Source organism: Rhipicephalus microplus, chromosome 2 (assembly GCF_043290135.1).
Source record: "Rhipicephalus microplus isolate Deutch F79 chromosome 2, USDA_Rmic, whole genome shotgun sequence".
NCBI classification, from domain to species: domain Eukaryota; kingdom Metazoa; phylum Arthropoda; class Arachnida; order Ixodida; family Ixodidae; genus Rhipicephalus; species Rhipicephalus microplus.
In genome coordinates, this window is record NC_134701.1 from 282235922 (window position 1) to 282252825 (window position 16904).

At 44.4% G+C, this 16904-nt stretch overlaps 1 protein-coding gene across 9 annotated transcripts in view; it reads right to left on the reverse strand.

The window, feature by feature from the left end:
- The window catches only part of LOC119179958 (uncharacterized), a 109660-nt gene that overhangs the window by 30867 nt on the left and 61889 nt on the right, over positions 1-16904 (reverse strand). For all 9 annotated transcript variants that reach the window (XM_037431126.2, XM_037431105.2, XM_037431112.2 and 6 more), the window contains 5 exons: positions 15483-15626; positions 13963-14109; positions 12424-12533; positions 10445-10631; positions 8979-9121 (listed from right to left, as the gene is read on the reverse strand). In XM_037431126.2, coding sequence (XP_037287023.2) covers positions 8979-9121; positions 10445-10631; positions 12424-12533; positions 13963-14109; positions 15483-15626 — 731 coding nt within the window. The remainder of the gene's footprint in view (positions 1-8978; positions 9122-10444; positions 10632-12423; positions 12534-13962; positions 14110-15482; positions 15627-16904) is intronic.

The following is a 16904-nucleotide window of genomic DNA, read 5'->3' on the forward strand; positions in this document are numbered from 1 at the left end:
TGCAGCGTGAGTTCAGCGGTGCAGGCACAGCACGACACCCAAAACAAATGACGATGTGCCGACGAGGTATTGGCCTTATTTCTTTTCGGTTAATTTACACCATTCAGCAAACACCAACCTATGGCGAAACGCACATGCGGACAGTTTATGAGGCACAAACATCTTAGCAAAACACACCGCATTTGTAGAGGCGGGTACGGCGCCTAAGCCACCTACGTCTAAGTGCTGCGTCGTCTGCTCAGCTGCATGCGCGCCTGCACCAAGCCGGCACCGTCAGCGAAGGAGGTGCAGGAAAATTGTGAACCGGTGCTGCACCTCTTCTGCACCTTTCGAAACGAATGGCAAGGTTCAGCGGTCGTCAATGCTGCACCACTGAAACGAATGGTAAGGTGCAGCACCTCGTGAACTGGTTCACGTGGTGCAGGCGAATCGAACGGACCTAATGAAACTGGCATTGCAGCGTAGCCCACACTGGCATAGCCGGAGGAGGGGGGACTGAAATTTCCTGAATGTTTTCAATTTCGCATGTGTATATATGCACAGGCACACATACGAATGCAAACATGGACCATTATACGGTTAAGTCCTCCCTCCTCCACTTGAAAGAAATTGGAATATCCTTAAAGGGCACTAAAGTAAAATGTTAATTTACGTAAGAGTGAAAGCTCAATGTATGACAACATCTAAAACAACAATATTATCAACAGCAGTGCCCTAATTACCGAGAAATTAGGGTAAATGCACAAGAATACATGCGTCGCAATAGGACATTCTCAATATGATCTCGATGACGTCAGATGAACCGCCTACAATTAATCACTAGTAATCGATCTAGCTGCATGAAATAAAGAACCTTTCATGCATCAAGAGACATAATAAAATGCAGTTTGTTCATTTCTGTTTGATTCATGGAAAAAAAAAACCGCCAGCCGTTACTATGAAGAATGATGCGAGTGGTTCAGAAATTCAATTTTCGCGTGGTTAAACTCAACAGGTCGTGCTATCTAGCGGGGCCCAGCTGAACCAAAGCACAACTGCCATCTCGGAGCCAATGGCAAGAAATTGATCAATGACCATTGTTGCTGCTGTGGCTCCCACTGCTTTCGTTCTGTCTACTAATGTCGGCGACCGCACAGTAAAGCCGACAACATTGTGCATGGCAACAGTGACGTGAGTCTGTCCGTTTCTTGAAGCAGGTAATTTGAAGTGCGCTATTGCAATGCGGACTACTAAAACGTGATTTTATTTCAAAATAAGCCCTTCCTTGGCACAAAAGTAACATTACCAGGTTTCTGAACTGCTATTTCAACAATCAACGTCGACTTAATAGTTGCCTTTGGAGTCCCTTTAAACTTCGTCTTTAAGATTTGAATGAAATAGCTATATCCTGTCTCTAGTGCGTACTGAGTTCAAAATGGCTTGTGTCAGTGAAGCTTTTACATACGGCTGCATTCTGTGCAATAGGTAGCCTGCTTTAAACTACGTGCAATTGGGCGTGTGTGAAATCTTCTCCAACTTGCTATGCACCCACTATGTGGCCTTAAAGGCAAAGGCACAGTAATATGTGTGCCTTTTGTAGTGGGTGGCTTGCTTTAAACCATGAACTCATGATAATTGCATGTTTTGATGCCCAATCGAAATGTCTGCTTGTACAACGCATTATTACTGCAATATTAGATGCTGCATTGTGAAGTATGTATACAGGACGCATGTGTTTGTAAAGCATGCAAGTTACTTTCACTGCATTTTCAAGCAGAGGAAGTTATTTTCTCTGTATTTCCAAGCAGACATGTGGCTCAGTGATAGAACAGTTGCTTGCCATGCAAACGACCTATATTTGAACCTCACTGAGACCCATAATTTTTTATTATTCATTTTACTTACATATTTCTCGATTTTTCGGTCACACACAAAATGATGATTTCTCGCCCACAACTAACGACACCGACACCAACACCGACGGCAGAATTCCTTTTAAACGAGCTCTTTAACACTATCGCGTTAAAAACTTTTGGCTAGGCCACTTGTAGCTCGGCGCATGTAGAATAGCTGGCAATGGGAGAACTGTATAACACCTCTACATACAATTTTCATGTTTGGTGGAAGTTGTTTGCTTAGCCTACTGTTTCATTGTTCAAAGATTGGCATTGTTGCAAGCAGGGCACTAAAGGTGTACTAGAAGTGTGGTGCTGCACGAACTGTATTTCAGTCTGTTGAATTCATACTGTGGTTGTTATGCACGGCATTCAAACAGGCTCGTTTCATTGGCTGAGCTGTCAGATGGTGGAATGAAATTTTCTGATAGGGAAATGCTCTAGAGGATTTTCACAAGAAGGTCATAGTGATTTTTGTCTTGCTACTATTGCTTGTTCAAAAGCTTGCAGACCTAGCCTAGAAGCCATCAAGATGAACTGATGAACGTAACACATGCTCTGTCTACTGTACAACAAATGCAACACAAAGTGCATTATGTGTTATGTTGTACACATCAAAGAGGTTCTCCAACACAAAAAAGCTGGTTGTCTTCATTCCTTCTGAAACTGTGAAATGCCAAAACAGCCTGTTATAGTTTTATTTCAATAAAGAAACCACTTTGGTTTTTGACTAGAGCAACACACAAGGGCTATTTTCATGACTGGAAGTGACATTTCATCATGTGGGCATGACGACATTAATATGTGAGGTTTTGCGTCACAAAACCACGATATGGTTATTAGAGACACCGTAATAGGGGCGCCAGAAATTTTGACCATCTGGTGTTCTTTATTATGCACCGACATCAAAGGAATGATGACATGGGCTAGGCATTTTTATTGGTTTGATGCGGCAAGTTGCATGAATAAAATGACAAGTAATTAGGCTTTCCTGCATCATATCTGTATGGTCTCGGCCGTAATTTTGATAAGATCTCAGCCAGGCCGTACTACTATGGGTTAAAAATTCTAAATATACTTCCAATACCTTCTGAGATACAAAAGGATTTCTGTTTTCGAATGTGCAATTCTCAAAAAATTGCAAGAACAATGCTAGGCGTACTGCACAATGACCACAATAAGGCAAAACTTCCAATATGTCTCTACAAGAGGTGCACGGTAAGTGACACCAGACAACGACACGAGTGGCAGAGAGAACTGCGAAAGGGAATGTTTTTATTCTTGTCACCTGCTGGTGTTTTGAAAACTAACAATATCCATTGCCATGCAACTATTTTGATAATTATTTTTGCTCAGTATTCTCAGTATTCAGCATTACACACACCACAGTGTTGCAGGTGGCCGGCCAAGTTGCAGGGCCCCTCTAGTGTACAAAGCTTGATTGCATGCTGTATCCAGTAGCGCTTCAGGAATCATGGCGCACTAATGAACACGAGACAAAATAAATTTAGAGCTAATCTTGTCCTGTCTTCATCTTGTCTCGTGTATGTTACTGCACTAGGTTTCTAAAGTAGGTATGTTGAACTATTAATATGCCTAAACATCCTCCCTTCTGAAGTGTATTTAGTAGTGTAGTCAGTACACGAAGTGTATGCACAATAAATTTTCACATGTCATTACATAAACTGAAGATGCTATTGTGTTTAGCAGAATGCTTCTCGAGCCCTGTTTCATTAGTAATAATAAAGTAATAGTTTTCACTTACTCATATTGCCTGATGCCAATAGTTGACACAATATTATATGTATAACATGAATGAGCAGACACTACATTTAAGTGCTCTGAAAGAGACACATGTCACTAGAAGTAGTACCATCCTGCCATTTCTGACTTAGCGGCACCTTGTAATAGAGAAAGGGATCTGTGCAGCAAGAGGTATTGTACGACTGCGTGATGGGTGTACGAGTGTCTTCCTGACAAATTTCCGAAATGAGGTGCAGCACCTTGCGAAGGGAACTGTGGTTGGTCACTTGCATGATTACATTCCGATTACGGATTTGAATTCTTCCGAGACTGCACCACTGCACCCTGACGGTATAGATTCCATACTCGCATCTATCCACATCGAAGCAGCCCTATCACCGAACCAGAAACAAAAAATCGAGAGCCTTATACGGGAGTATGCCTCATGTTTTTCCACGTCATCGAAAGTGCAAAGAACATCTATCATCAAACACCGCATCATAGTCGATCAATCTGTTAGACCTATTTGCCAGCACCCGTACCGAGTGTCACCAAAAGAGAGAGAAGTCATCAGAGGCCAAGTTGAAGAAATGCTCAGGGACGACGTAATTCAACCGTCGGCCAGCCCATGGGCCTCACCTGTAGTACTGGTAAAGAAAAAGGACCAGACCTTGCGCTTCTGCGTTGACTACCGAAAATTGAACGTCGTCACAAAGCGGGATGTCTATCCCCTTCCAAGGATCGATGACACGCTTGACAGACTACGAGACGCAAAATTCTTTTCCTCTCTAGTCCTCAAGAGCGGATACTGGCAGATAGAGGTGGACGAACGAGATCGCGAGAAAACTGCTTTCGTGACCCCAGATGGGTTATACGAGTTCAAGGTACTCCCATTTGGCCTGTGTTCCGCACCCGCCACATTTCAGCGGATGATGGATACTGTGCTGTCCGGGTTAAAATGGCAGTCCTGCCTTGTTTATCTCGATGACGTCGTGATCTTTTCGGCCACCTTCGATCAGCATGTGGAACGACTACGAACTGTGCTCGAAGCGATTAGTTCAGCAGGGCTGACGATAAAACCCCAAAAGTGCCATTTTGGTTTTCATGAACTGCTTTTCCTCGGTCATGTGGTTAGCTCTGAAGGCATTCGACCTGACCCCGAAAAGACAGCAGCTGTAGAAAAGTTTCCTAGACCGACAGATAAAAGGGCTGTGAGACGATTCTTAGGACTTTGTGCCTATTACAGAAGATTCGTTAAAGATTTTTCGAAGATTGCGGAGCCACTAACCCGACTGACGAAAGAAGACATGCCTTTCACCTGGACAAGCGAGCAAGAAGAGGCGTTCAATGAGCTACGACAGCGACTCCTACACCACCCTGTCCTGGCACATTTCCACGAAGAAGCCGAAACAGAGATTCACACGGACGCAAGCAATTTGGGACTAGGCGCCGTCCTTGTGCAGCTGCAAAACGGAGAGGAAAGAGTGGTCGCATATGCTAGTCGCACTCTTTCGAGAGTTGAAATAAATTATTCGGCGACGGAAAAATAATGTCTGGCGGTAATATGGGCCATACAGAAATTCCGACCGTACTTATATGGTAGACCATTTCGAGCGGTGAGCGACCATCACTCGTTGTGCTGGCTCGCAGGCCTAAAGGACCCTTCTGGGCGACTTGCTAGATGGAGCCTCAGGTTGCAAGAATACGACATAACAGTCGTATACAAGTCGGGTCGCAAGCACAGCGATGCTGATTGCCTATCACGCGCACCAATGGAATCTGCACCTGGGGAAGATGGAGACGACTTTCCGTTTCTTGGGGCCGTGAGCACCACAGACATGACTGAATATCAGCGATCTGACGCGGAGTTGCTTAAACTGATCAAGCATCTGGAAGGGCAATCCGTTAGTGTTCCTCGAGTTTTCGTCCGGGGATTGTCCTCGTACCTCATGAGAAACAACGTTTTATACAGAAGAAACTTCGAGCACAGCAAGGAGAAATTCCTACTCGTCGTTCCTTCGGCCTTGCGACCCGAAATCCTGGAAGCCTGCCACGATGACCCAGCAGCAGGACACCTCGGAGTGAGTAGAACATTGGCTCGCATCCGCACAAAATACTACTGGCCAAAGTTACTGGATGCTGTACAGCATTATGTAAGGACATGTAGAGATTGCCAGAGACGCAAAACGCCTCCATTGAAACCTGCAGGATTTCTCCAACCAATTGAACCACCTGAGTCTCCGTTCGAACAAGTAGGAATGGATCTACTTGGTCCATTTCCCACGTCATCAATGGGCAACCGATGGATAGTAGTGGCGACAGACTACTTAACCCGGTATGCCGAGACAGCCTCTCTCACCAGGGGCACGGCTGTAGAAGTAGCTGAATTTTTCGTCACTAACATTGTACTACGGCATGGTGCCCCAAAGGTGGTTATCACGGATCGAGGAACTGCATTCACAGCCAATCTGACGCAGTCCATTATGAAACTTACCCACACACGTCATAGGAAAACAACGGCTTACCACCCCCAAACTAATGGGCTAACCGAGCGACTCAACAGAACTCTAACCGATATGTTGTCCATTTACGTTGACTTGGAGCACCGTGCGTGGGACAAGATACTGCCGTACGCCACTTTCGCTTACAATACTGCTGTGCAGGAGACTACTAAAGTGACGCCATTCCAGCTAGTCTATGGTCGAGTAGTTACCACACCATTAGATGCAATGCTGCCTGTAGGCGACAATACAGAGCACAAGCCTGACACCAGCGAATTCATTGAGCGAGCCGAAGAAGCACGGCAGTTGGCGCGACATCGCATAAAACAACAACAACGCGTGGATGCAAACCGTTACAACCTTCGTCGGAGAGGAGTCGACTACGCACCAGGCGACCTAGTTTGGATTTGGACTCCAGTGCGGACGCCTGGCCTTTCCGAAAAGCTCATGCGCCGCTATTTCGGCCCTTACCGAGTCCTTCGTCGCGTCAGCTCCTTGAACTACGAGGTGTCACCGGAAGGACAAGTGAGCTCATCAAGATGCCGAAGGAGCACAGAAATTGTGCATGTAGTCAGAATGAAGCCATACTATGACAGGCAATGAACATCGAATTATACACACCCGATTATGAGGAATACCTATTTCTCCATTGGAAATCACGCATTCAGACCATCTCAGCAACACTGCTTTTACGCATCGGGACGATGCGTTTTCGGAGGAGGGATAATGACGCAAAGTGAACGCAGTATTCAAACTACGCGCGCTAGTTCATGCGCCCCCCCCCAAGAGATCAGCGGCCTTATGATCAAACAAGAAAAGGCCGTGACGGCGCGTGCTTCCTCAGCACGGGATTTTGATGAAGAAGAAGTGGACCACCACTCGAGCGTTTTTCTCTCTCGGAGATTGATCCCTTTTTGCTGATCGCCTGTTACAGACGCCGCTACTTTTCGGGCACAAGTTCGCCCCAATAAACAGTTATTCGTACACCATTTGGATTGTACGTAACAATATTCTGCAAGAATTACACATTTAGTGATGGGGCATTGTATAGTACAGAGTAGACCTCTTATAATGTAACTGCTTATAGTGCAGAACCGCTTACAATGCAGTCTTTTTCTACTCCCGTTTGTCCTCCCATAGAACCCCATGTATATGCATACCACTTATTGTGCAGTCCCCCCCAAGATGAAAGACCGGTTATAATGCGGTTGCCGGAAATTGTGACAAATGCGTGACGAGTGCGTTTCTGGGGAGCGAATGACGAGGTCGTTACGTAGGAGGAGGGGACACATAGTGAACGAACGAAGGGCCGAGGGAACAAAAAGAAAACAAAGAAAAGACCGCGGGACACTGCACGGGCTCGACGAGCAAGGTAGGAGGACGGTTGCCTCGGTGACCGATAAGCTTTTGCATCGGCGTTGACGCGGCTACAGCGTACTATGTCGCTAATATGGCTTCGGCCGTGCGCCACTCAACGTGGCACGTGCGTTCCCATCCTTATCAACTGCCTGTGCTTGACAGTTTCTTGTCGGGAAAGACGTCGTCGTTACCGAGCTTGCAACAAATATCGTGTTTGCTTCCTTTTCTGTAAATTGAAAACCTTATATGGTTTGACGACGCGATATTTCACTTTTCCTGCCAGTGAGCTGGTGTGCATATGCTTAGCGAGTTGTCGTCGTTGCTGATCTGCCGGCCACGAACGTGAACTTCGTATCATGCACGCTGTTCTTGGTTCCCTGCTAGTGCGATCTTTTTGACGCTGAATCTTCATGTTTTGGACAAACTTTCCGCGACAACATACCAAACAGCAAGCTAGGCATAATCAAAGTTGGCTGACCTTCGATAGGTAGTGGTCGCGTGAATTTAAGTTGCGGTTTGGTACCGAATCAATGAACCTCTTTGCGGTGGCCGCACTTGACGGGAAGGAATACATATTGCAACGTGCCAGTGCAGGGAGTTGAAGAAGACAAAGCATATAGACTGGCGCGAGCTAATCTGTGTGGCTGGCACTGCTCGCTTAACCAGCTGAAAATACATCTCTGACTACTCCTTCGAGTTGGTCTCCTTCTCGTAACATATTTGGTGGAGGTGCTGGGTAGACAGGACGGGCAGAAGGGCGGGCGACCGGGGAGGATGTAGCCGAGCCTTGAGTGGTCATGTTGAAAGCCGCGAGGGAGCGTCCGCTTCGGAGTTCCGTGGCGAGGACGGGGATCGCACAACTCGTTCTCGTAAAAGTATCATTAATGAAAACGAGGGCGGCACCTGTAGCACTCAAACAGTGGTTCGCGATTCGATTGCGATGTTTTAAATCGGGTGTGCGCCCATGAAATCCAATGGTTGGCGTTTTTCAACACGTCAAATTCTGGACGTGATTCGACATAGTTTTTATGTAGTGTGCATAATCGAGGTGGGCTAGTAGTGGGCGAATTTCTGCAATGGTGCATTGATTTGTTAGACACCTCCCCCCCCCCCCACACACACACTTACTCGTTCATTTCATTGGCAACGTGCGTCTCTGGATGTTAAATTCTTTCAACATTCAGAAATTTGACTGTTAGCAAGTACACTTCGCACGTTTCAATTTTCGGACACACCAAGCTGCATGTTCAACACGTTTTGCGTAAGTGCGGCCCTTGAAAAAGGTTGTTTTGGTTATAGTGCAGTACCGCTTATAGTGTGGATATTCGCGACTTTCGCGACTTACGTTCTAAGCGGTCTATACTGTAGCTTGTGAGTAAAGGGGACATGTACACCATCAATTAACTTTTATACGGGTGTTGGAATGAGCTGTAATACGGTTTCACGACTGCAAAACAGACTAATGTTTTACCATCATGAAGCCATCAACGAGTCAGCTTACCTGATGGCTGGCTTGCTGTAACTGGCTGATCTCCATCTGCTGGATGCTCAAGAGTTGGTAGCAGTGGATGATGCTGAGAAGCAGTTGCTGCTGAATTGCATAGTGGTGGAGGACGTCTGTGTTTGGAGCTCGAAATTGTGGACCTGAAGTGTATAGAAGCACTTCTTACTACACAAGAATGCGCACCGCAAATGTGTGGCAAAAACAAAAAAAAAGTGACAAAAAAGCAATCTGTAGTAGTGTGGAACTTTGAATCTCATTTTTTTGTTTTGTTTTTTTTATGGGCTAATGCTTATCTTTTGTATCTGCGCACAAAGTTTTCATGTGATCCCATTCTTATGCGGCTGACTAGAATGCATATTAAAACCCTTTTCTAGACATAGTTTTCTTGTAGGAATCAAACCTGAAGTAGCATTTCACATAAAAAAATACTAAACATGAGCATACCGATCTTAACTCTTTCAGACGCCACCTATGAAGAACTGTCTGTAAATGTGTCAAATCACCACAAGGTTACTTCGAGGCACTCAATGTTTGATTTTAAGAGGAATAATGAGACAATTGTGAAATATATATGTGTTATAGCAATTCATTCTAATTAAGCTGTAATTAAATATCTCTATCCTGAAGTAATTGATTCTTACTTTTGGCGTTAACAGAATTAAATCTCAAGCTAGGGCTATGATACAAATTCATTTTTGGTTATGTGAATCCTGAGCAAAGAAAAACTCTACTTTTCACATTGCTTGCAGGAAGCGGCATGTTGCACAACTCGTCAAACGTGGTAGTGCCTTCAGAAAAGTGATCACATGTATCAGTACCCTACAAAATGAAGTTAAATGAAGACAAATTTATCATGGGGGAGGTTCAATTCATCCAAAGTACAGTATATTTCGCTCTTTTTTAACAACTCTACTTGATGCAAATATAGCCAGAACGAGTGGTGTACACAATTGTGTAAACAGTGTCTTGAAGGGTTAAAACCCAGCTGGCAGAAAATCAAATTTGATGTTTTGTTGACTTGGTGCTGCAGACAACAAGTTTCCGACAGTGTTTTACAAATGTCCATGAATTGCATCCTTCTCTGACTAGGCCTCTGCTTCAGCTTTGAAGTCTAAACTGGACATGTACAGTGGCACTCAATATGAATTGCAGCACGGTGACCATGGTTGAAGGGGCCCCAATCCTACACTGTAACACTGGCAAATGTGAAATTGGTTTTGGAAGTAACAGCAGTCAAAACAGTGTTTATGTCACTGATTGTTTTCTGCTTGATGACACCGTGCAGTGTGGGCACTGCTTGGAGCACAGACAGAATATCGCAAGAAGCTCATATTGGGCACAACTATAAATACGTATAGTATGTAAACGTTTTTTTCTTTAACTGCTGTAATTTTGATGCAGGCTACAGAAGTGAGAATATTTCCAATGTCTGAGGAGTGTTGTGCTCCAGCTTCTGGCTTCACCTGGGGACATGGCAGCAGCAGAGGTGCCAAATGCCTGTTGCTCTTGCAGGATTGACTGGTACATCGCATTGGTGTTTTCCAGCTGTTGCAAAAGGTGTTGTGAGAGCTGATGCCATCCTGGAACCATAGGGAGTCCAGATACCCCAGGCATGGACTGGAGAGATTCAACTTCAGGAGGGGCGTGTGACTATACAAGGGGAGAGAACATTTTCAGCCATGCATTCACGCATGAGTTCACTTTGCTATGAATGAAACCATGCTGAATCTCACATTTTAAATTTCAGTAACAAGCAGGAAAATTTAACAATGTAACAAATCAAAACCAACCATACATTGAGATTGTTTTTGTTGCACTCAATATAGTAGACTCTCAGTAAACGGAAATCTGTTAAACAGAACTACTGCTTAAACAGAACAATTGCCTCTGCAATGCTTGGTTTCTGGCTTGTATTCTGCACTCATGTTCAACTCTCAGTAAACCGAACTCCTGGTATATGGAAACATAGTTTTCCGGTCCCTTCAGATTTCATTTACCGAGAGTGTACTGTAATTTGTAATTTAGGTCGTTTTTTTTAGCCACTTTGCGTGAGATAAACAAGAATGAAGAAAGGAGATGAAACAAACGAGTGCAAAGGGCACTCATTTGTGCTTGCTTGTTTCATCTCCTTTCTTCGTCCTTCTTTGACTCGCACAAAGCGGCTAAAAGTGAATTCGTTCCAACTAGGCTTACACAGACAGTCCTACACAGACAGGCAATTAATGTATCAAACATCAGTTTTGTCCGCCTTGGATGTCTCGAAAGGAGCATCTTACAAAATTGAGGTATGGCTTTTATTTCCGACTGAGAAAGTCCCAATTGTAATACGGTATTTTAATTTTGTGTCTTTCAGAGGCTTTCTAAAAGCTGATGATGGGATGGATTAAGCAAAAAATTTACTTGCTGTAGAATTCAGCTTTTATCCTTCTATGCAACAGAACTAATAAAAAAAGCGAGAGCTGTAGTTTGTCAAGAAATATGGATTCTCACCACTGATGTATATACAGCAAAACATCAGTGATACAAATAACGTGGGGTTATGAAAAATATCTGTGTTAAGTGATATGATATTATCAGAAAACAGAAAAACAGAATGTGTCGAAAGAAAGCTGGCATATTTATTACTTTTCAGGATTGAATGATTGCCAGGCACATAGGTGAATGACTGCAAGTTTTCCGCTTGTAAATATACAGTGCGTGCAAGCGTGGGTAATCAAGCAACAAAATGTGTAATAGCTCTTTTCTACTCTTTGACTGTTTTTCCACGTTACACTAGTGTACTGTGGAAAAGGCAAGTGAAAAAGTTCTTCAAACGCAATAGCTGGAGGCCAGAGAGCGTGAACGTAATGGTGCATCTTGATGTTTCGAGACCTGGAAGCCAAGCTGCTTCACTAAGCCCATCCACATAATCTTTCAATTTCTTGCTCACCTTTTACAAGGTGTCTGAATCCACCTTTTACAAGGCGTCTGAATGCAAGGACATGGCTCCCATTAATGTGACAGGTGCACACTTCAAACCGTCGTTAGAAAAGTCATATGTAATCTAAAAGGAAAGTTCATTACAGTTTCTAAGATTCACACGTGCAATCTTGAAGGATACTGCGTGCTGCTGATGGACGATGCTGACAAACTGGAGGCATGCCTGCGCTTGAATTTTTGTGCTCACAACCGATTCTCATGTCGGTTGAAGCAGTGCATGTTTTTACGAGCACAACAGCTTGTGCTCGTATCCTGAGGGTCTTACGATCTGTGATCGTGTAACAGAGGTTGTATTTTAGTCAGGGGCTTCCTTCCACATTCATTTCAAAACCTAAATACATCAGTCCACGCCCTTCACCAAGGTAGGTAAGAGAGGAAGAAGTTGCATTACGAAGCGTTTATTGCGATACTGAGAAAGAGGATCAGAAAACCAGAGACAAATCATGGAAAAATTTACACTCACTGAATCACCCTGGGCACCAGATGAATGTTGACGTTGCAAGGGAGTACCGATCACGCCAGCAGTACTTTGCCAAAGGCCCCATTGACTGCTCCCGCTGCAAGTGCCATTAACTGCAACAAAGGTAACAATGAGCATCTTTATAGAATGCAGCTAAGCAGTGTGTCTAACAATGATTATGAGTAGTAAAAATAACTGTGGTGCATTGATAAGAGTGCGACTTCTCTTGTATCCACACCTCCCTCCCCTTTCTTCTTTCATTGGGACTCATCAAATGCGGCACGCCGACCCTACTCCTCGCTCATCCCCACTTGCCCTTTTCTCCTTTTTTCTTTGGCTTGGAGGAGAAGCATGCACATACATGCACTAAAGTAGGCAGTTGCAGCCTTGAAGAAAAGTTTGCTTGTCGAAACACTGGCTCTGGCGACATCCCTTGTTCACAATTTTTGTTCATTTCTGTCACGAAATGAAACTTAGGGGCACACATGAGGTACCAATAGTGATATTAATCAGTCAACTGTGTCGCAATGGGATTGAGAAATCCCCATAAAACAAACTCAAGGTTGCCGATTCTAACAAGAATAAGTCGCATGAAGCTAAGAATATTTGAAGAAAAACATCGCCGCCATATTCACAAAGTGAATGGTGTTAGAAGAGCTAGCCCAAAGGTATACAGGGTGTTTCTCGGCGAGACCATTTGTATAGGAAGGCTTGTTAACTAATGAGTCAGCACATGATCTGTACATCGAAGGCAAGGTTGTAACGCACGTTCTGCAGCCAGCACTGCACAGTGCTGGCCATGTTGATTGGACGTCAACCACTTGCCCCTTTATGCCATACTGGCCCCTGCCATGAGTCAAATACCTAATGCATATAAATGGCAGACATGGAGCAATCTGTTGTTCTTAAACAGGGTTGAGAGCAGGCAGGTGAGGGCGCTTGGGAGGATACCAGAACCCCTGTGTAACACTTATCATAGAAATTTGTCACCTGCTTCGGTGCCTGCGAAGCGACGGGAAGGAAGTGGATGTAGTCGTGAGAAGGCAAGCGTGTGGGCCATCGAAGACTCGACGCCTTGGGTGGCAGTGGAAGAGCAGGCAGGTGAAGAGGCTTGGGAGGATACTGCGCTACACTCATCTTAGAAACTCGCTATGTGCTGCCGTGCCTACGAAACGACGAGAAAGAAGTGGACGTAGTCGTGAGGAGGCGAGCGTGCGAGCTATCGAAACCGTCACCTTTGGTGGCGTCGTGCCATCCAGTGAGCATTGTTGGAATCACAGGCGAGACTACCGGAGTGGCGACCTCGAGCGGCAACTCAAGAAGTGTGCATGGGCAACACCGGTGTACATGCTGGCAGCTGCCAATCAGGATGCGAGCTTTAGGAGCAAGCTCCTAATTTGCTACAATAACAAGAACAATGTGCTGTGGCATGTTGCAGATCATGTGCCTAGTGCTGCTACATGAGATTGAGTAGGTGATTACAGGGACAACTGCTTCTGAGAAAAACCTTAAAGCTACTAAGACAATGTGCTATTAGATCACCTTTGGATGCATGTGTATTAGTGAGTCTGTTGTCGGCCCGCTTAGTTGGTAAAACAGCTGGCTCTGCAGACACGTGATGGCGATCTTTCCCAGCAAGAGGTGGCGGCATAGAACGCCCAGTGTCATTCTCAACGTCACTTCGGCTTCCTTCAGAGCATAAAAAAAAAGGGGGAGAGAAGAAAGAAAAAAAAGACATAGGCAACTCCGTAAATGAAAAGATAAGAACACAAAAATAATGTATAAACCACAATGTAAGAAAAATAATTTTAGCGTTGACACTCCGCCCAACGGCATGCTCACATAATGTCCGCCTTTTTGCTCCTCTCAACCCCCCCCCACCGTCACAGCACCCCTCAAGCAGCTGCGGCCGGTGCATTCACTATAGAAGACGAGCTGCGTGCATAGCGTACGTTACGGCGTTGCGCACGTGAGAACTCAGCGTCAGAAGTGTAATGTTTTTCTGTTTTTTCTTTTTGTTAGACTGTGCAGCCAATAGCGGCGTTCACCGCAGGTGGCGTTTTTCAGTTATGAGAAACACGGTATGCATTTCTAGCTCTAGTTGCTAGCATTCCATAGCTTTAGAAAATAATATTACGACGTGAAAAGAAAAAGAAACGCGTGTTTGCCTTATTGCACTAGGTTTCTCAAGACGCTCATGTCGCAGCGCCCCCAACGAAATCGCGACCAGCGCATGTACATTATGGAACATTTTCTGGACGCGCTTTCCGTCACAGTGGGCAGAGAGCAACCACCCCTAAATTATTTTTCTTACACCGTAGTATGGACAAAAATCAAACAAATGCAATTGCATGCTGCACTATTGAAGTATGTGCAGTTCAGAACAAGAAGTAAAATCGGTGGACCGAATTCAAAACAATAAAACAGGTTTATAAGTGAACTTTTCATTGTCTCTTTCTACCACATTGCATGTGCTTGCAGCTTTTGCTGTCATGCCAAGTAGACAATGTGTAATGAGGTATGCACAGCCTGATTTCATTGTGCCACCGCATAATGACAATTTCAAGAAAACGTGCTCTCCCACTTTGACCCGACTGGGTAATAAGCCACAAATTTTACCGAATATCATCTATACTTCACTCTACCATAAAACCTCGGAGTATCTGTTAGCACCAGTTACAATCAGACAGCAAGCACTAAATATTTTGAACTGCAATGCTAGTAAGCTAGTTAGTTCATGTTAAACGTAATCAGACAGAAAAGAACGTACCTTTGCTGGAAGTTGCATAGTTTAACACAGGCCTGAGAAATTACAAGAACATGCGACTTGAAGCCACATGGCAGGTGCACAAAATCAAGGTGTATTTATTGCTTACATGACATGCCTGGCTATTCGAATTACATGCATGGTTGATTTGTCCAACTTATATGCAGCCCCTTTATGGCAGGAATATCTCGGCACATATTTTTTGGTGTCACGTATAAAACCATATGAAAAGCTGACAGGACATGATAGCTTTTTATATCAGTGCAATTTTGCAGTTCAGAGAAGAGCTGTTTACCTTCAGAGTCATGGCCTGCCCCAATGCTGCCTTCCTGCCTGTCCTCGTCATCATCCTCATCGTCTTCCAAGTTCTCCTGCGTACTAGAGCCACCCCAAGTGGCAGCGATTGTTGTGTTTCCTCCGGCCATGACGCTTCCTGTCCCTGAAGCACAGCAGGTGGCACGAGCTTAAGAGGTTGGTCTTGAGACAAAACTAGCAGGGACAGTTCGGCAAGTTGGAGAGCAGGAAATGCACAAAACAAAGGAACATCCTATCTCCTTTGTTCGTCGGTGTAGTGGTTTTTTTGGGGGGAGGGGAGAGCTTTTTTTTAAGTATGGACTTAAAGCAGTAAACTGATATCTCGACGAGGAAGGGTCAAGTATTTTGTGGAAAGAGCTACCACCACAATGCCAACAGTTCCAATTTGTTTTAACAATGGGACAACATAAAAGCTGGCACCATCCTTTCAACAAGCCTGTTTGATGGAACATAACTATGGCATACTATTTCTGGGGTTGATGCTGATTCCCATTCAAAATATTTTTTAGCATTGAAGGCTGCTGAAGGAGCCTTGTAAACATGCAGGATGGGTGAGAAAATGAATTCTGATCATGTGTATGCAAAGAAAACAAATGGTGGGTACTTGTTACAGGCAAATCAGGTGCCTGTGATGGAGAAAAGGACGACTTGCTTCGTACACAAAACTTTCGATGGCTACAAACCTTGTGTTGAGGTGTTCATTGCAAACTTGCATGCACTGCTTGAAGCCATACCTCAAAGCAGAATTTGCTATTTCAAAATCTTTGCACATGTTATATGTGCATGCATGCACTATGAATCAGTGCAAGTATGCAGACATGTGATCAGAGTTCAATGGGAATGATGCATTGTGCTGCCGACTGTAGTTTAACCAACTAAGCTGCTAGGCAAAACTTGCATGTGAGCCAAGTACGACATTTCAAACTGCTATTTCACATGCAGAGGAACTGCCACTCCTATCTCTGCCACTCGCAGACGAACTGCCACTTGAACTATCAGTCTAGCCTGCACTTATGATCGATCATAGTATTACGATCAAGCTGTGTGAATACTAGTTGTTTTCATGCCTGTAAACTCGCCATCTGTGGTGACGTAAAAGAAAATCCCAGTCCAACAGTCGAAGAAATGTTTGAGCAACTAATGAAGGGTCAGTCATCAATTATAACAGAGCTTTCTGATATCCGAAGTAGGCTGACAGACACCAAAAACGCTGTCACTTTGTTAAATAACCGTTGGACCAAACTGGATAAGGTATTACACGATGTACGCGAAAAATATTCGCAAATTCAGACACTACAGGATAAAGTACTTTCCTTTGAGAATGTAATTGAGCAACAGATAAGCAAACTAACTGACCTTGAAGACCGCAGTCGACGGTCCAATCTTGTTGTCTATGGTATTG